General features: G+C 42.2%; 1 protein-coding gene across 1 annotated transcript; it reads left to right on the top strand.

Moving 5' to 3' along the window:
• Positions 1-2,678: 2,678 nt before the first annotated feature.
• Positions 2,679-15,890, top strand: LOC129814864 (adenosine receptor A1-like). The gene is made up of 3 exons (XM_055867969.1): positions 2,679-3,885; positions 13,132-13,426; positions 14,188-15,890. Exons 1-3 carry the CDS (start codon positions 3,458-3,460, stop codon positions 14,563-14,565), a joined length of 1,101 nt encoding a protein of 366 aa, XP_055723944.1. The 5' UTR covers positions 2,679-3,457; the 3' UTR covers positions 14,566-15,890.
• Positions 15,891-21,381: the final 5,491 nt, after the last annotated feature.

The raw sequence follows: 21,381 nt of genomic DNA, 5'->3' as shown, positions 1-21,381 counted from the left end.
TCCTGCCAGTAAGATTGCACCTAAATCAACCATTTATCGGATCAAGAACTTCAAGGAGAGCGATTCAATTGTTGTGAAGAAGGCTTCAGGGTGCCCAAGAAAGTCCAGCAAGCGCCAGGACCGTCTCCTAAAGTTGATTCAACTGCGGGATCGGGGCACCACCAGTGCAGAGCTTGCTCAGGAATGGCAGCATGCAGGTGTGAGTGCATCTGCACGCACAGTGAGGCGAAGACTTTTGGAGGATGGCCTGGTGTCAAGAAGGGCAGCAAAGAAGCCACTTCTCTCCAGGTAAACATCAGTGACAGACTGATATTCTGCAAAATGTACAGGGATTGGACTTCTGAGGACTGGGGTAAAGTCATTTTCTCTGATGAATCCCCTTTCCGATTGTTTGGGGCATCCGGAAAAAAGCTTGTCCGGAGAAGACAAGGTGAGCGCTACCATCAGTCCTGTGTCATGCCAACAGTAAAGCATCCTGAGACCATTCATGTGTGGGGTTGCTTCTCAGCCAAGGGAGTGGGCTCACTCACAATTTTGCCTAAGAACACAGCCATGAATAAGGAATGGTACCAACACATCCTCCGAGAGCAACTTCTCCCAACCATCCAGGAACAGTTTGGTGACGAACAATGCCTTTTCCAGCATGATGGAGCACCTTGCCATAAGGCAAAAGTGATAACTAAGTGGCTCGGGGAACAAAACATCGATATTTTGGGTCCATGGCCAGGAAACTACCCAGACCTTAATCCCATTGAGAACTTGTGGTCAATCCTCAAGAGGCGGGTGGACAAACAAAAACCCACAAACTCCAAGCCCACAAATTCTGACAAACTCCAAGCATTGATTATGCAAGAATGGGCTGCCATCAGTCAGGATGTGGCCCAGAAGTTAATTGACAGCATGCCAGGGCGGATTGCAGAGGTCTTGAAAAAGAAGGGTCAACACTGCAAATATTGTCTCTTTGCATCAACTTAATGTAATTGTCAATAAAAGCATTTGACACGTATGAAATGCTTGTAATTATACTTCAGTATTCCATAGTAACATCTGACAAAAATATCTTAAGACACTGAGGCAGCAGACTTTGTGAAAATTAATATTTGTGTCATTCTCAAAACTTTTTGCCACGACTGTGTGTGCGCGTGCTTGTGCGCGTGTGTCACTGACTGAGACAGTCACATCTGGAACCTGCCAATGCTTCTGCTTAAGCATCCAGTTTAAAGTCTTCCCAGTTCTGATTCCATCAGAATAATTTCTTCTAACCTTTCACAGGCACGCACACAGACACACACTGTGTTAGCTTGGTTTTGTCTGTATATCATCTATTTACCTCCACTCCTATCTCTCTCTTTGTTCCTCTGTGAGTAGAGAAGAAATCCTTTGTTGGTCTGGAAGCCTTCTTTCCTGGAACCGTCAATCAACCTATTAACCGGCTTTGTCCACCTCCATGGGGGTGGACAAAGCCATGGAAACCACCGAAACGTTTGAATATGAAAGCACACATTTAGTTGAGAAGCAGATATTTGATTTACATACATGGGCGTTCTTAAGTCACAGGCTACATTTCCAGCTTATGACGTTATTGTGTATTCATTGCGCTTTGTGTCATTATATTGCACCCCTTCTAGCATAAAAAAAGGTGGATTTCACAATCACACCAAATGACCTTGACAAATGCATCCAGTAAATAAAAGCACTGGCTAGGCCTTGATAGCATTCAACATTTCTCCGTCTCTCACCTGCTCACATTACCTTTTTACTGCAGTGTGCTAAATCAGGGTCCTACAGAGTGATTCTTGGTAGTAAAACACATCTACTTTGAAACACCTCACACACATGGTTATGGGCTTAAAAATAAAGAAGACACCTGTACCATGTCAGATATAGAGTTGATATTTATTTAATTTGAGTTTGCATCCCAATATTACACATTACGTACATCACAGATTGAAATATAATTAAACCGTTTGACATAGAAACACCGGATTTTCGTCATTAGTAAAAAAACAAAAACAAAAAAACTTTTTTATTTAGCCTATGAAGTTATGAAAAATATGAATAACTGTCCACTTATGACGCCAATGAGGGAGCATTTGGTCATTGACTGCAAGTAAGGGCTACACAATATCGATTTCATAAACAAATAAGATAGCTTTTTCTGTTTTTCATGAGAATGGGCATGTCACGTTCATGCGCACTGGCCAATGCTGGGATAGATTGGCGGCACCATGTGTCCTCTCTCTCTTTCTCTCGATTCAATTTCAATTGAAGGGACTTATTGGCATGGGAAACATATGTTAACATTGCCAAAGCAAGTGAAGTAGATAATAAACAAAAGTGAAATAAACAATACAAATTAATATTACACTCACAAAAATTCCAGAAGAATAAAGACATTTCAAATGTCATACCTTGTGCAAGTAGTACAAAAGGCATTACAGAGGGTAGTTAAAGTACAAATGGGAAAATAAAGAAACATAAATATGGGTTGTATTTACAATGGTTTTTGTTCTTCACTGGTTGCCCTTTTCTTGTGGCATCAGGTCACACATCTTGCTGCTGTTATGTCACACTGTGGTATTTCACCCAATAGATATGGGAGTTTATCAAAATTGGGGTTGTTTTCTTTGTGGTTCTGTGTAATTGGAGGGAAATATGTGTCGCTAATATGGTCATACATTTGGCAGGCGGTCAGGAAGTGCAACTCAGTTTCCATCTCATTTTGTTGACAGTGTGCACTCTCTCTCTCTTTCTCTTTATCCCTCTCTGCATAGATGTCCGCCGGTGCATTTAACAGAACGTACAGAGAACGGGGAGAAGACAATTCCCTCGCCGCAATTACTAGAGATTGTATTGGAGCTGATCGTACCGTCAGTCAGCATCCTGTGTCTGAGTTCGGGACAGTTGCCGCTGTAGCCTTTAAAAAACACTCTGCTCTGCGTTTGTGAGCAAACTTAGGTTTTGGCAAAGAAGACTGGATTCTACGCGGAACACCTTTGTAAAAAGAACCGGAATATAACGGACGAACGAAATAGAGGAGAATGGGGGAATAATCAATCTGATTAAACGTTCCGGAAGTAGCCTAAACATATTTATATATTTTTTAATTCCTTGACAGCTTTCTCCGTTTATGACACCAGCGTCATATATTTAATTTTTTAATTTTCTATTCTTACTAATGATGACAACTAGTGGTGGTGCGAACTGAATTGAGGAACTATGTGGCCAGTGTGACTCAATTACACATTCTCTGGCAAAATTGTTCCTCCTCATTTTTGGGGAGTGGGACACCAGACTTTCACTAAAACCTCAATATGCATGATGTGTCCAAACCAAGGTCCACATTCTGCCCAGTAATGCAGGCTCAAAAATGACTTTTCAACCAATAGATCTAGATTCATATCCTCCTAAGGATCGAACGACAGAACACCATGCGCAGGCTTAAAGAAGAGTTCCAATGGCTCTGCGAATTCCACAAAGGAATATGAGGACTTATCCACTCTGTCTTTCTGAGATACTAGCAGCACCAGACAACAGGACCGACCAGGCTAACGGCACGATGACCGTCGAAGCCATCTACATCGTGATGGAGGTGATCATCGCAGTGACTTCGGTGATCGGAAACGTGATGGTTATCTGGGCAGTGCGGATCAACCGTTCGATGCGAGACACCACCTTCTGTTTCATTGTGTCTCTGGCTCTGGCGGACATTGCGGTGGGGGCTCTGGTCATCCCGCTGGCCGTCACCATCAACATCGGTTTCAAGATGCACTTCTACAGCTGCCTGCTGGGCACGTGCATCGTGCTGGTGCTCACGCAGAGTTCCATCTTCGCGTTGCTGGCCATCGCTATCGACCGTTACCTGAGGGTGAAAATACCCATGAGGTAATAATAAGAGAGAGAGAAAGGGGAAATATTGGGCTTGGCTGAGTTTTCTTTTGTCTCTGTTTGCATGCTTTCTTTGCCAAGGTCAGTAGGTCAAACATTTGTCTCGTTTGTGTGTTGGCAGTGGGATTTGAGATAATGTGCAGTATAGGCTATTTTGTTGCAGATTGCCTGAATAGGCTACTTAGCCTATTTTACAGTAAGCTCCAAATGTATTTGGACAGTAACTTTTTTTCTTTCTTATTTTTTGCTCTGTACTCTAGAACTATGGATTTGAAATGGTACAATGACTATTAGGTTAAAGTGCAGCCTGTTAGCTTTCATTTTAGGGTATATAGAAATGAATTGTAAATAATGTATTGCATCATTTTGGAGTCACTTTAATTGTAAATAAGAATAGAATATGTTTCTAAACACTTCTACAACAATGTGGAAGCTACTATGATTATGTATCATCCTGAATGTGACAAAAAACAAAATACACAATACATTATTTACCATTAATTTCTATTGGTTACAAAATTATCTGATACACAACCAAAACAAGCAGCAAATGCATCCAACAAATTTGTAGAGTCACAAGCTTGATGTAGTCATTGCGTGCTAATACTTAAATTTGTATTAAAATAGTAAAAAGTTAAGTACATTTTTCCTAATACTTTTGGTGCCCTAAAATGGGGGGGACTATGTACAAGTGCTGTAATTTTGTAAAGATCGTCCTGGGAAGAAGGAGTGGACCAAAACGCAGCGTGGGAAGTGTTCATGTTAACTTAATAAATAAACTGAACACTGAAATAACAAAAACAACAAAGAGAGTAAACGAAACGAAACAGTCCTGTCTGGTACAGACACAAAACAGAAAACAACTACCCACAACACACAGGTGGAAAAAGGCTACCTAAGTATGGTTCTCAATCAGAGACAATGACAGACAGCTGCCTCTGATTGAGAACCACACCCAGCCAAATACACAGAAAGGAAAACATAGAACACAAGACATAGAATGCCCACCCCAACTCCAAAATAGAGACATAAAAAGGATCTATAAAGTCAGGGCGTGACAAATTTCGAAACGGTCCACCTGATATGGATGAAAATAGACTCAAATTAAAGCTTTAACTTTAACCTCATAAGTCATTGTAGCATTTTTAAATCCAAAGTGCTGGAGTAGAGAGCCAAAACAACAAATCATTTGTCATTGTCCCAATACTTTTGGAGCTCACTGTAGCTGCAACTACACAGCCCATTAACAGTTTTGCCAGACAGGCCTTTTATCAATTCGATTTGCTCACCTCCTGCGTCCTCTCTCCTTCGTCCACTCTCACTCTCCTCCTTTTGGAAAAGGTCAAAGTTAATCGAGTCGGCAAGGAGAGTGTACATATTATTGGCAATGCGCAGGCTTGAAATTTAGACGGTGCTTCTGCACTCGCGCAAAGGCAAATTACGTTAGGCAAATTACAAATTACTTTAGGCAAATTACGTTAGGCAAATTACGTTTACAGAGGCGGATCCCAAAATAAATGTGCAAAGTGTTCAAAACAAATGAAGCTAGTTGTGCAAGACATTTTTATAGATAAAACAATAAGTAGCATATTGATTTCAAATGTGTGCATGTTTTTCTCCTCTGGCAAAACAAAAGCTGATTCAAAAGGGGGTGTGGCAGATTTCCAAACTCTTCCGTGGTAGGATACACATGAATATCTTTGGCGAAAGGAGGAGGGGGCTATCGAGGAGGGGAGGATACTCTTTAGTTTGCCTATTAACGAATTGACACTCCTCAACCACTTATCAGTTTCCGGGTTGCGGAGGAGAGAGGATGGATGACAGTCCTTTGCCCAAATGAGAATCTCCCACAATCAGCTCTTAGACAGAGCTACATGTCAATATGATGTTGCTTCCAGCTGGAGAAGCATTAACTGTATTTTATATCACATTGTATATCAAATATGGAATTCATTCATCTACAACTGATATTCCCCAACCACAACAGACTGCAGACAGACAGTGTATTCATAGCCAGTATCCGTTGGTGTCAAGTCCATAGTCAAGATGAGATGTGTGTAGCAGACCCGCTCTATTTGAATTCCACACCAGCTGTGAGGTTTGCTCTCCTAGTGAGTCTGTAACGCTCTCCATCTGTTGACCGACTTGGTAGTAATGTGAAGAGAAAATCATTATATATTTCACTTACAATGAGCTGCTACATATGGACTTAGGTAGATGTACTTTCTGCACTCCACACCCAGTTCTAATATGTTAACATGAATCAGGATATTTCAATATGTCGAGTTGGAGCCGAAGTTAAGATGACACCGAAGAGGATGGCTGACGTTTTACGTGCTCCTAACCTACTGTGCTATTTTGTTAGTTTTTTTGCGTTGTTTGTAACTTCTCTTTTAACTTATTTTGTACATAATGTTGCTGCTACCGTCTCTTATGACCGAAAATAACTTCTGGACATCAGAACAGCGATTACTCACCTTGAACTGGAAGAAGCTTTTTCTGATGAGAAGGATATACTGCTTTCCAAACTCCTACCAATTCTACTGGCTAACATGCAATCATTGGAAAATAAAATTGGTGACCTATGATTACGATTATCCTACCAACGGGACATTAAAAACTGTAGTATCTTATGTTTCACTGAGTCGTGGCTGAACGACGACACAGATAATATAGAGCTGGCGGGATTTTCCATGCACCGGCAGAACAGAGAAGCGACATCTGGTAAGACGAGGGGTGGGGGTGTGTGTCTTTTTGTCAATAACAGCTGGTGCGTTATGTCTAATATTAAAGAAGTCTCAAGCTATTGCTCGCCTGAGGTATAGTACCTTTTGATAACCTTATGATCTACCAAGAGAGTTCTCATCTATATTATTCGTAGCCGTCTATTTACCACCACAGACCAATGCTGGCACTAAGACCTTAATAAAACCAAATAAAACCAATGCCATAAGCAAACAAAAAAATGCTCATCCAGAAGTGGCACTCCTAGTGGCGTGGGACTTTAATGCAGGCAAACTTAAACAGTTGAACTACATTTTTACCAGCATGTCATATGTGCAACCAGAGGGGAAAAAACTGTAGACCACCTTTACTCCACACACAGAGACGCATACAAAGCTCTCCCCTGCCCTCCATTTGGCAAATCTGACCATAATTCTATCCTCCTGATTCCAGCTTACAAGCAAAAACTAAAGCAGGAAGTACCAGTGACTCACTCAATACGGAAATGGTAAGATCAAATCACATTTTATTAGTCACATCCGCCGAATACAACAGGTGTAGAGACCTTACAGTGAAATGCTTACTTACGAGCCCCTAACCAACAATGCAGTAAAAAAGAAAAAAATAATAAGAATAAGAAATAAAAGTAACAAGTAATTAAAGAGCAGCAGTAAAATAACAATAGCGAGACTATATACAGCGGGGTACCGGTACAGAGTCAGTGATGTACTGGGCCGTACACACTACCCTCTGTAGTGCCTTGCTGTCGGAGGCTGGGCAGTTGCCATACCATGCAGTGATGCAACCGGTCAGGATTCTCTCAATGGTGCAGCTCGAGAACCTTTTCAGGACCTGAGGACCCATGCCAAATATGTTCAGTCTCCTGGGGGGATTAGGTTTTTTCGTGCCCTCTTCACGTCTGTCTTGGTGTGCTTGGACCATGTTAGTTTGTTGGTGATGTGGACACCCTGTAACTGATGTGGATGCTGCGCTACAGGACTGTTTTGCTAGCACAGACTGGATTATGTTTCGGGATTCATTCAATGACATTGAGGAGTATACCATCTCAGTCATCGGCTTCATCCATAAGTGCATCAACGACGTCGTCCCCACAGTGACCGCACATACATATCCAAACCAGAAGCCATGGATTACAGGTAACATCTACATTGAGATAAAGCTGCCACTTTCAAGGAGCGGGACACTAATCCGGACGCTTATAAGAAATCCTGCTATGCCCTCAAACGAACCATCAAACAATCAAAGCGTCATTACAGGATTAAGATTGAATCCTACTACACCGTCTCTGATGCTCATCGGATGTGGCAGGGCTTGAAAACTATTAAGGACTACAAAGGGAAACCCAGATGTAAGCTGCCCAGTGACGCGAGCCTACCAGACAAGCTAAATGCCTTTTATACTCGCTTCGAGGCAAGCAACACTGAAGCATGCACAAGAGCACCAGCTGTTCTGGACGACTGTGTGATAACGCTCTCGGTAGCCAATGTGAGCAAGACCTTTAACCTCTATCCCACCTCGACAACAGCCAGTGAAATTGCAGGGTGCCAAATTCAAAACAACAGAAATCCCATAATTAAAATTCCTCAAACATTTTCCTTAAAAATCATACAATGTGATTCTGTATTTCTGTATTTTTGTTTTAGATTCCATCTCTCACAGTTGAAGTGTACCTATGATAAAAATTACAGGCCTCTACATGCTTTGTAAGCAGGAAAACCTGCAAAATCGGCAGTGTATCAAATACTTGTTCTCCCCACTGTACATGTTTCAAGCAGACCACCATAGTCCTTGTGCCCAAGGAAGCAAAGGTAACCTGCCTAAATGACTACCGCCCATAGCACTCACGTCGGTAGCAATGAAGTGCTTTGAAAGGCTAGTCATGGCTCACATCAACAGCATCCTCACGGATTCCTGAGACCCACTCCAATTCGCATACTGCCACAACTGATCCACAGATGACGCAATCTCAATCGCACTCCACACTGCCCTTTCCCACCTGGACAAAAGGAACACCTATGTGAGAACGCTATTCATTGACTACAGCTCAGCATTCAGCACCATAGTGCCCACGAAGCTCATCACTAAGCTAAGGACCCCGAGACTAAACACCTCCCTCTGCACCTGGATCCTGGACTTCCTGATGGGCCGCCCCCAGGGGGTAAGGGTATGCAACAACACGTCTGCCACGCTGATCCTCAACACGGGGGCCCCTCAGGGGTGTGTACTTAGTCCCATCTTGTACTTCCTGTTCACCCACGACTGCGTGGCCAAACACGACTCCAACACCATCATTAATTATGGATAGGGGGCAGCATTTTCATGTTTGTATGAAAAGGGTGCCCAGAGTAAACTGCCTCCTACTCAGTCCCAGATGTTAATATATGCATATTATTAGTAGTATTGGATAGAAAACACTCTGAAGTTTCTAAAACTGTTTGAATGATGTCTGTGAGTATAACAGAACTCATATGGCAGGCAAAAACCTGAGAAAAAATCCAACCAGGAAGTGGGAAATCTGAGGTTTGTAGTTTTTCAACTCAGTCCCTATTGAATATAGTGTGGGATATGGGTCATCTTGCTTCCACTAGATGTCAACAGTCTTTAGAACATTGTTTCAGGCTTCTACTGTGAAGCGGAACTGAATGAGAGGGGAATGAGTCAGAGGTCTACCAGCAGCCTCGGTCTCGTGATGCGCGGTCATGAGAAAGTTACCTCTCGTTCCATTGCTTTTCTACAGACAGATGAATTCTCCAGTTGGGACATTATTGAACATTTATGATAAAAACATCCTAAAGATTGATTCAATACATCGTTTGATTTGTTTCTACGACCAGTAATATAACTTTTTGGAATTTTCGTCCGACATTTCCGCTGGACTCCGCGCCTCGTGAGTTTCCATTTGTTTACTAAACGCCCTAACAAAAGGAGGAATTTGGACATAAATGATGGACGTTATCGAACAAAACAAACATTTCTTGTGGAACTGGGATTCCTGGGAGTGCATTCTGATGAAGATCATCAAAGGTACGTGAATGTTTATAATGTTATTTCTGACATGTTGACTGCACAATATGGCGGATATATTTGTGTCTTGATTGGGCTCTGAGCGCAGACTCAGATTATTGCATGGTTTGCTTTTTCCGTAAAGCTTTTTTGAAATCTGACACAACGGTTGCATTAAGGAGAAGGGCATCTAAAATTCCATGCATAACAGTTGTATCTTTTAGCAATGTTAATTATGAGTATTCCTGTAAATTGATGTGGCTCTCTGCAAAATCAAAGGATGTTTTGGAACTTCTGAACGTAACGCGCCAATGTAAACTCAGATTTTTGGATATAAACATGAACTTTACCGAACAAAACATACATGTATTGTGTAACATGAAGTCCTATGAGTGTCATCTGATGAAGATCATCAAAGGTTAGTGATTAATTTTATCTCTATTTCTGCTTTTTGTGAATCCTCTCTTTGGCTGGAAAAATGGCTGTGTTATTCTGTGATTAGGCACTCACCTAACATAAGTATTTGGTTTGCTTTCGTCGTAAAGCCTTTTTGAAATCGGAGACTGTGGCTGGATTTACAACAAGTGTATCTTTAAAATGGTGTAAAATACATGTTTTAGGAATTTTAATTATGGGATTTCTGTTGTTTTGAATTTGGCACCCTGCAGTTTCACTGGCTGTTGAAGAGGTGGGATGCTACCGTCTCACGTACCCTAGAGAGGTTAACTTGGCTTTCGAAGACCTTAGAAAGGCAGGGTAGGGTAGATATAGGTCTATAGCAGTTTGGGTCTAGAGTTTCATCCCCTTTGAAGAGGGGGATGACCGCAGCAGCTTTCAAATCTTTGGGAATCTGAGACGATATGAAAGAGAGTTTGACCAGGCTAGTAATAGGGGTTGCAACAATTTCGGCAGATCATTTTAGAAAGAGAGGGTCCAGATTGTCTAGCCCAGCTGATTTGTAGGGGTCCAGATTTTGCAACTCTTTCAGAACATCCGCTATCTGGATTTGGGTGAAGGGGAAATGGTGGGGGCTTGGACGAGTTGCTGTGGGGGGTGCAGGGCTGTTGATCGGGGTAGGGGTAGCCAGGTGGAAAGCATGGCCAGCTGTAGAAAAATGCTTATTGAAATTCTCAATTATAGTGGATTTATCTGTGGTGACAGTATTCCTAGCCTCAGTGCAGTGGGCAGCTGGGAGGAGGTGCTCTTATTCTCCATGGACTTTACAGTGTCCCATAACTTTTTTGAGTTGTGCTACAGGATGAAAATTTCTGCTTGAAAAAGCTAGCCTTAGCTTTCCTAACTGCCTGTGTATATTGGTTCCTAACTTCCCTGAAAAGTTGCATATCACGGGGGCTATTCGATGCTAATGCAGAACGCCACAGGATGTTTTTGTGCTGGTCAAGGGCAGTCAGGCCTGGAGAGAACCAAGGGCTATATCTGTTCCTGGTTCTACATTTTTTGAACGGGGCATGCCTATTTAAGATGGTGAGGAACGCACTTTTAAAGAATAACCAGGCATGCTCTACTGACGGGACGAGGTCAAAATCCTTCCAGGATACCCGGGTCAGGTCGATTAGAAAGGCCTGCTCGCAGAAATGTTTTAGGGAGCGTTTGACAGTGATGAGGGGTGGTCGTTTGACCGCAGACCCATTAAGGATGCAGGCAATGAGGCAGTGATTGCTGAGATCTTGGTTGAAAACAACAGAGGTGTATTTGGAGGGCAAGTTGGTTAGGATTATATTTATGAGGGTGCACGTGTTTACGGATTTGGGGTTGTACCTGGTGGGTTCATTGATAATTGTGTGAGATTGAGGGCATCAAGCTTAGATTGTAGGATGGCTGGGGTGTTAAGCATGTCTCAGTTTAGGTCACCTAACAGCACGCAATCTGAAGATAAATGGGGGGCAATCAATTCACATATGGTGTCCAGGGCACAGCTGGGGGCAGAGGGTGGTCTATAGTAAGCGGCAACGGTGAGAGATTAGTTTCTGGAAAGGTGGATTTTTAAAAGTAGAAGCTAGAATTGTTTGGGTACAGACCTGGATAGTAAGATAGAACTCTGCAGGCTATCTCTGCAGTAGATTGCAACACCGCCCCATTTGCTTCTACACCTGCATTGCTTGCTGTTTGGGGTTTCAGGCTGGGTTTCTGTACAGCACTTTGAGACATCAGCTGATGTAAGAAGGGCTATATAAATACATTTGATTTGATATGGCAGTTCTATCTTGTTGGAAGATGTTGTAGTTAGGGATGGAAATTTCTGGGTTTTTGGTTCCTAAGCCAGGATTCAGACACGGCTAGGACATCCGGGTAGGCAGAGTGTGCTAAAGCAGTGAATAAAATAAACTGAGGGAGGAGGCTTCTAATGTTAACATGCATATCGTTCACAATTAGCTGTCCTTCCTCTACTACGAGATATCTCCTGTATCACTATACACAGAGGGGTATCATTCCCCAGAGACTCTATTACCTACTTCCTTAATTTATGAGCCACACAGATCTCCTCCCCAGTCACATTCCATTCTGCTCTCCCAATTGCCTGTAACATTAAAGCCTTGGTTTTTGGGACTCCATAGAACACACGGATGTCGGTCCTGCCAAACTCTGCAACTAACACCCTTATGCAAACATTCTGTCTTTAACACAGAATGTGTATGTACCTTGCCTCCGGCCACAATTACAGTACCAGTCAAAAGTTTGGACACACCTACTCATTCAAGGGTTTTTCTTTATTTTTACTATTTTCTACATTGTAGAATAATAGTGAACACATCAAAACTATGAAATAACACATATGAAATCATGTACTAACCATAAAAGTGATAAACAAATCAAAATATATTTTATATTTGAAATTCTTCAAAGTAGCCACCCTTTGCCTTGACAACGATTTGTAGTGCAGGACACAAATTTCTTCTATTGATTCAAAGTCAAGAAAGTATCAGGTTTCAGGTAAGACCCAAGTGCAGACTGTGTAGAAGTAACAATTTTTATTGTAACACGGGCAGGCAAACGACAGGTCAAGGCAGGCAGGGGTCGATAATCCAGAGTGGTGGGGCCAAGGTACAGGACGGCAGGCAGGCTCAGGGGCAGGCAGAGTAGTCAGGCAAGCGGGCTCAGAGTCAAGACAGGCAGGGGTCAAAACCAGGAGGGTGAGAAAAGAGAAACTGGGGAAAAAGCAGGCGCTGAGACACAAAACGCTGGTAGACTTGAACAAACAAGACGAACTGGCACAGACAGACAGAAAACACAGGTATAAATACCCAGGGGATAATGGGGAAGATGGGCGATACCTGGAGGAGGGTGGAGACAAGCACAAGGACAGGTGAAACAGATCAGGGCGTGACACAAAGAAAGCACTTGGAAGCATATAAACAGGGAAAACAGAAAAGTATGCACTAAAACTCCAGCAATTGTTGCTCAATACACACACGCACACACACCAACCCAGTATACTCTAACTCCTCATTCTTGTCTTATCCCCCATCTCCATAGCTACAAACATGTGGTGACACGGCGGCGTGCAGGAACGGCGGTGGTGGTGTGTTGGATGGTTGCCATAGTGGTTGGCCTGACGCCCATGCTGGGCTGGAACAACCGGCAGGGTCTCCATGACAATGTCTCCCAGGTGACCCATGACTTCTTAGTGATGTGTAAGTTTGAGAAAGTCATCAGCATGGACTACATGGTCTACTTCAACTTCTTCGGCTGGGTGCTGCCGCCCCTCGTCCTCATGCTGCTCATCTATGCTGAGATATTCTACAAGCTACACCACCAGCTCAACAAGAAGGTAGCTCACTGTCTGTAGAGAAGTACCTGTCTTGAGAATCAGATGACTAGAACAGGGTAACCCTACCTTCTTTACCATGAGCTATGTGCATTGTCTCTATTATATGTGCAAGAATGATCTATGCTGCGGTATTGTATGATCCAACGCCAGCTCGGTAAGAACATTAGCCTGATTTAGTCTTACCAATGTCTTGCCAAGGTTAGCTTGAGCTAGTCTTTCCAATGTCTTGCCAAGGTTGGGTTGAGCTAGTCTTTCCAATGTCTTGTCAAGGTTAGCTTGAGCTAGTCTTGCCAAAGTTAGCTTGATCTTGCCAACTCCTATGGTCATTCTCACATGGCCTGAGAATGATCCTAGGAGTTGGCAAGACCACACAAACAGTTCTGGGACCAGGTTACATGAAGGTCACTGACTAGACTAGAGTCAGGTGAATGAAGCGGGTGCATTTGATGAGTACAGCAGGGAGGTGGAAGGAGATAATGGGGTGTTGAAATTCGCTGTCCTTTGGCGTAACAGATTACTTATTCCCCTCAGGGATGAAAGCTTAGACAGGCATAATGAGCAGAGATGTTGATTTGTTTCTAAATCAGGTGTCAACTCACTCCACCCAGGACACAGTGCTGTGCAAATCAAACACACTTGGAATAGAATAACCCAAAAATGTACCGTCAGTTAACATCAGTTAACTTTTAAGTATGCATTGCAGAAATGTACAGCCTCTGAATCTAAAGTCTAAATCCTCTTCTCCCTCCCTCCTACCCCAGGTGATGGAGAGCCAAACAGACCGTAGCCATTACTACAGTAAAGAGCTGAAACTAGCCAAGTCATTGGCTCTGGTCCTCTTCCTGTTTGCCATCAGCTGGCTTCCTCTAAACATCCTCAACTGCATCACGCTGTTTAGCCCGAATGGTGACAAGCCCGCGCTTCTCATCTACATCGCCATCCTGCTCACACACGGCAACTCCGCTGTGAACCCCATTGTCTACGCATTCCAGATCAAGAAGTTCCAGAATGCGTTCCGGAAGATCTGGAAGCAGTATGTGCTGTGTAGGGACCCGGTAGGCAAGCTGCCCCAGAGAGGGAGTCAGAGGTGCCAGAGCAGATTGGAGAGGATGTTGAGGGCGAACGATGATGACAATTAAGTCTGATCTGGTGATGAAGGTCACAGGGGGCACGGGTCTGTCGCATCCCGCAATGTGTGTGTCGTGTGTTGTTTGTTAACCATCTGTCAATGATGGCTTTTCAGTGGTGGGGTGTTGGACTGATCTTGTTGATCGCGTATATACTCGTTATTAACTTTTACTGCCTCTGAAACCCGGATCCGGGATCCCCCCCCACCCCCCCCCCCCCCACACTGATTAGCATCGCTAGCATAGCGTCACATTTAAATAGTAGCATCTAAATATCATTAAATCACAAGTCCAAGACACCTAATGAAAGATACAGATCTTGTGAATCAAGTCACCATTTCAGATTTTTAAAATGTTTTACAGGGAAGACAAAATATGTAAATCTATTAGCTAACCATGTTAGCAAAAGACACCCTTTTTCTTTGTCCACCATTTTTTCTCAACACCAGTAGCTATCACCAATTCGGCTAAACTAAGATATTGATAGCCACTAACCAAGAAAAAAGCTCATCAGATGACAGTCTGATAACATATTTATGGTATAGGATAGGTTTTGTTAGAAAAATGTGCATATTTCAGGTATAAATCATAGTTTGCCATTGCAGCCACCAACACATCTCACCAAAGCGACTAGAATTACTATAGAGAGCAACGTGTATGACCAATTTACTCATCATAAAACATTTCATAAAAATAGACAAAGCATAGCAATGGAAAGACACAGATCTTGTGAATTCAGACAACATTTCAGATTTTCTAAGTGTTTTACGGCAAAAACACAATAAATCGTTATATTAGCATACCACATATGCAAACGTTACCAGAGCATAGATTCTAGCCAAAGAGAGCGATAACGTAAACATCGCCAAAAGATATAAATTTTTTCACTAACCTTTTCAGAATTCTTCCGATGACACTCCTGTAACATCATATTACAACATACATATATTGTTTGTTCGAAAATGTGCATATTTAGCCATAAAAAAACGTGGTTATACAATGAAAATAGTAGCAAATCAAGCCTGAACATGTCGGACGCCATCTTTCATAGTGATCTAGTTTAATTGAAAGCTAATCATATACTTGACTAAAAAATACAGGGTTGACAGGAATCGAAAGACAAATTAGTTCTTAATGCAATCGCTGATTTACATTTCTAAAATTATCCTTACTGTGCAATACAGGGTTCGCCAAGCGAAGCTATAGCAAACAAAATGGCGGATTATGCGTTTAAAATATTTCGACAGAACAACGATTTATCATATTAAATATTTCTTACTATGAGGTGATTTTCCATCAGATTCTTGGGCAATGCATCCTTTCTTGGGTCTAATCTTCTTTTGGTTCGAAAGATGTCCTCTGTCCGTCGAAATGACCACTAACGTTCGACCGGGACCCATAAACGTGCCCGGTGCTTGAAAGTGCATAACAAAGCAATGCCTCAAAATCGCACTAAACGGATCTAAATTGCTATAAAACGGTTCAGATTAACTACGTTATGATGTTTCTAACTCCTATATCGAATTAAATTACAGACAGATACATTTCACGTTGATAACCGAGCCTCTGAAAATGGCGTCCCGAGGTCCTCTTCTGCGTAATGGCAAGAGTCGAAAGGGGGGCTACCCTCACTCCTTCGCGTTTTATAACCTCTGAGAGCTACGCAGAAAGCCCATTCCACTTCTCATTGGTTACTGACATCCAGGGGAAGGCGGGTGCAGTTCATGTCGTTCCATAGGATATACAGAGACTTTCAAAACTGATCTGAAATCAGAGCTTCGCTCTCAGACCATCGCAGTACCTGTCATGGATTTCGCTGTAGAAAGAGTTCTGGGTCACCCACAGACAAAATTCCAACGTCTATAGAAACTAGAAAGTGTTTTCTATCCAATAGAATTAATAATATGCATATTGTACGATCAAGAATTGAGCACGAGGCAGTTTAATTTGGTGACACTCAGAAATAAAAAATGCTAATTGCGCCACCTATTGGCAAAAGGTTAAAGGACTGTTATGGAAACGCTGCTGGCAGCGGAATCCAATACAGCAGAGAGTTTCTACTACAATTCAACTCAAACACGAACGTAATGGATATCCCAAGGGCTCATCTAATCCCTGATTGTCTGCGAGTGGATTACAAACCCAAATGTAAACGTGGAAAACGCAGGGGAATCAGACAGAGAAGTATGACAAGGTAGTAGACAGTACCCACCACCTTGCTGATCAACGCCCAGTCACTGAGGGGGAAAGCGGGTGAGCTGTCAGCGAATCTGCGCTTCCAACATTAATACTGGGAGGCCTGTTTGCTGGCGTTTACTGAGACTTGGCTGGATGAGTCCCAGACAGGGAAGTGGAGCCAGCTGGCTTCACACTGTTCACATCGTGATCTGACTGTCACAGGGACCAGTGGTGTAAATGGACCCCGGTAAGAGAGAGACTCTGTACCCCTGACATTGAACTGTTTTCTGTGTCACTGCGACCCTACTATCTGCCCCGTGAGTTCCCCCAATTGTTTGTTACCGTTGTGTACATTCAACCAAACGATAATATAGCGAAGGAATCAGAGATGAATTTTTTTTTTTTTTTTTTTTTTTTTTGGGGGGTGGATCAGCTTAATATTGCGGAAAGAATGTTGCTTCCAATGTAATTGTCTGCATCATTTCCAATCCCCCATATTTTTGGGGGTAAATATATATATCCATTCACGTATGCATACATATACACATATATACATACACATACCTACATAGACATACATACTTTTTTTAAAGAGTATACCTTTATTATTATTCCCCGCAAACCCTACTACCGATCCCCTAATTGGAGTAAACTGATAAACATTTCTGTTTTTACCTTCAATTTATACATCTTATACACATTTTACAGACACAGTCTACTTTATAATAGTTCTCTCTTGTTTGTTCTTAGTCCTTCCTCTATTTCTGTTGTCCATCCAGTTTGATTTCCACTTGTAACTGTGCTATTTCACAATAGCTCCGCACCTATACACATTTCACAGATCCCGTATGCCCTACATTGTTTATCTTGTTATTAGTCCCACCCTTCAGCTCCACTCAACCTTTCCCATCTATCTTCCAACATCATCCATTTCGGATTTTTATTTGCCATATATTTTTCAACTGTGCTGTGATGCTTCACAAAAGATTTGAATCTTCCTATTCTCATAGCTTCCACGGATTGTAAATTAAAAATAAACATTTTTGCTAAAATAATTATCATATTATTGATTGATTGACTATGGCTTTTCAAATCCTCCAGTATTGCTATCTGTAGCGTTAGTTCTACGCAAATGTTGCAATTCTTCAACCATTCCTGGACCTGTGACCAAAAACGAGCTACATGCGGACAATACCAAAATAAATGGTCTAATGACTCTGCCTCCTCACAGCAGAATCTACAGCGCTGGGAAGATTGTATCCCCCATATATATAACATTCTATTAGTTGCAAGAATTTTGTACAATAATTTAAATTGAAAAATTTGAAGTTTTGAATCCGGCGTTGTTTTGCGTATCAATTCATAAACCATGTGCCATGGAATGGGTACATCGAAAATCTCTTCCCAACTATTTTGCAATTTATATGGCACAGCTGTAAGTTTTTTGGTCCTTAAATGAAATTGGTATATGTTTTTATTTATCACACTTTTCTTTAACCATTTATGTTCTTTAATATAAGGCCGACATACAAGTTCCTTACTTTTATCCCCTTCCACCTGCCTCTTCCATTTTTGTGGTAATGCCGCAATTAATTGGTTGTAATTTTGGGTAGAGCAGACATTTCCATATGTCTGTGTTAGCTGCATGTGTGACATTACTCCACCAGTCCTATTTATGATATCATTCACAAAAATTATACCTTTTTTAAACATTTCTTCGATAAATACAGTTTTTTTATCAATTACTATATTTGAATTTAACCACAAGATTTGTTGTACTATTTGTTCCGTCCTTTCAGGTGGATTAAACTGAAATTGCAACCAACTTTCTAAGGCTTGTTTAAAAAATAAAGATATTTTGGAAATTATTTCCTTTTCAAGCAACCGAAAGTGAGCAGGTGTAATCTGAATAAAGGGAAAAAGGCCCTTCTTGAACATAGGATGAGACATTCGTACCAATCTACTAGAGAACCAGTTTGGATTTAAGTATAACTTTTGTATGACTGATGCCTTTAGTGAGAGGTCTAATGCTTTAATATTTAATAATTTCTGCGAAGATGATTTATAATCTGTCACAGAAACTGGAGTCCATCTCCCCCGACGCACCCACATTTATTTGAAGGGATTTTAACAACTGCACTTTGCACAAGGTCCTGCACACGCACCACCAGTATGTGAAATGTCACACTAGGAAAAATAAGACTCTTGATTTGTGCTATGGGAGAATACCAAATGCTTTCTCTGCCACCACCGGACCTCCCCTAGGGACATCTGACCACAATGTTGTCTACCTCCAGCCAACCTACTGTCAGCTCTTGGAGAGGGAGAAACCCACAGTTAAAACTGTCCAGATCTGGAACGACAATAGTATCACTCCTCTCCAAGGGTGTTTTGACTGTACTATGTGGGAGGTATTTGAAGACAGCAGCTCGGATCTTAACAAACTCACAGATGTTGTTTCAGTGTATGTCAACTTCTGTGTTGAGTCAGTTGTGCCTACAAAAACCTGTAAAATGTTCCCTAACAATAAGCTTGGGTATCAAGACATCTAAAATCACGAATTAATAGGAAGAAGGCAGTTTATGCTGAGGGTGATAAAAAGGCTTTAAGAGATGCACAACGTGAGATCAAAAGACAGATACTGGTGGACAAGGAGGCATACAAGCAAAGGGTGGAGAGGACCCTCTCCTCAGGAAACTCAAGGGTGGCCTGGTAAAAGATTAAATCCATGGCTAGTTCCTCCCACATAGGCAGGAGAAAACCAGTGCTGAGCTTGGGAGACATGAGGGACAGAACATGGCTAATGAACTGAATGTTTTCTTCTCAAGATTTTAATCAGACGACTTAGGAAGCAAACAAACAAATGGAAGCATCATTACAATTGTTTGAGAGGGTTGTTGTTAAACAGGCGGATGTTTTGAAGTTGTTCAGTGGATGTAATGCACAAAAAGGCCCAGGCCTGGGCAAAATAAGTGGACATTGAAGCACTGTGATGAACAAATAGCTGGTGTTTATACAGACATTTTCCAATCCTCGCTCGACCGGCAACACGTGCCAGTATTGTGGAAAACTCAATAATTATACCCATTCCTAAAGCATCTAATCCCTCTTTGCTGCATGACTACTGCCCTGTCGCCTTGACATCCTTAGGAATTAAATGATTTAAGAAAATTGTGAAAGGTCATATTCTCAGCAACACCCAGAAGCTCCTCGACCCATTTCAGTTTGCCTATCAGCCCAGCAGAGGAGTTGATGATGCCATTCTTACTCTTCTCAACATGATCTACAGACCTCAAGAGGGCGCCAAATCCGTCAATGTTCTGTTTGTTGACTTTTCTTCTGCCTTCAACACAATCCAGCCTTATATTCTGGCACAGAGAATCATAAGTGACTTCCCCTGAGATGGGGTGGCTGGTTTTGTAGCTGTTGGACTTTCTGAACCAGATGTCACAGCGGGTCAAGTTGTGTCCCCGAGTGTCGGACATATGCACCACCAACACAGGCTCCCCACAGGGATGTGTTTTGTCCCCACTCCTGTACATTTTGTACACTAATAGTTGTACTAGTTCCCATCCTGACAGACACTTTGTTAAGTTTGCTGATGACACTGCCTTGATCAGCCTGTTGCATGATGACGAGGAACAACATGGCCCGGTCCAAGATGACTTTGTAGAGTGGATCACACTTGGTCCTCAATACCAACAAGATCAAAGAGATGTGCATAGACGTCAATAAGCATACAACACCTACCTCTGCAACATCTGTCAGAGGTCAGAACATAGAGATAGAGGAATACAAATTTATGGGTGTCCTCTTGGACAATAAGCTTCAGTGGAGTAAGTGTACAACCCTGATCTACTAAAAGAGTCAACAGAGACTGTACTTTCTAAAAAAGCTGGGATCTTTTAATGTTGAGAGTATTTCAAGTTTTTGTATTGTTTGTTGGTTTGGCAATGCCAGTGTCAGCCAGAAAAATATGCTGAGAAGGATTATCACCACAGCAATCAAGGTACTTAGAGTCAAACAGATAGGCCCTCAGTAAGGCTCATAAAATTATTTTAGACCCAAGCCACTCCATGTACCCGGACTTTAAACTACTCCCCTCTGGGTGCAGGTATAGGGCACCCCCTGGCATGAAAACCAAACTAGACAATAATTTGTGCCAGGTGTGATATCCCTCCTAAACAGTTCAGGCTGATGTTCCTATCGACCCAGTAAGGCCAGCAAGCTAGTCTTTTTTTTATTTGTGTCACGCCCTGACCTTAGAGAGCCTTTTTATTCTATATTTTGGTTAGGTCAGGGTGTGACTAGGGTGGGTACTCTAGTTTTTTGTATTTCTATGTTGGCCTGGTGTGGTTCTAAATCAGAGGCAGCTGTCTATCGTTGTCTCTGATTGGGGATCATATTTAGGCAGCCTTTTCCACCTGTTTTGTGTGGGATCTTGTTTTTGTATTGTTGCTTTTTAGCCCTACAAAGCTGAACGTTTCGTTTGTTACTCTTTCTTGTTTTTGTGCCGGTTATCATAAATAAAAATGATTAACCTACCCCACGCTGCATCTTGGTCCGACCATCCTTCCAACAACGATCGTTACAGAAGATACCACCACCCACGGACCAAGCAGCGTGCCCAGGAGGAGCAGGGATCCTGGG

Source organism: Salvelinus fontinalis, chromosome 18, assembly GCF_029448725.1.
Source record: "Salvelinus fontinalis isolate EN_2023a chromosome 18, ASM2944872v1, whole genome shotgun sequence".
NCBI lineage: Eukaryota > Metazoa > Chordata > Actinopteri > Salmoniformes > Salmonidae > Salvelinus > Salvelinus fontinalis.
The sequence above is the reverse complement of the archived record's forward strand: the minus strand, read 5'-3'. Positions and strand labels throughout refer to the sequence as shown.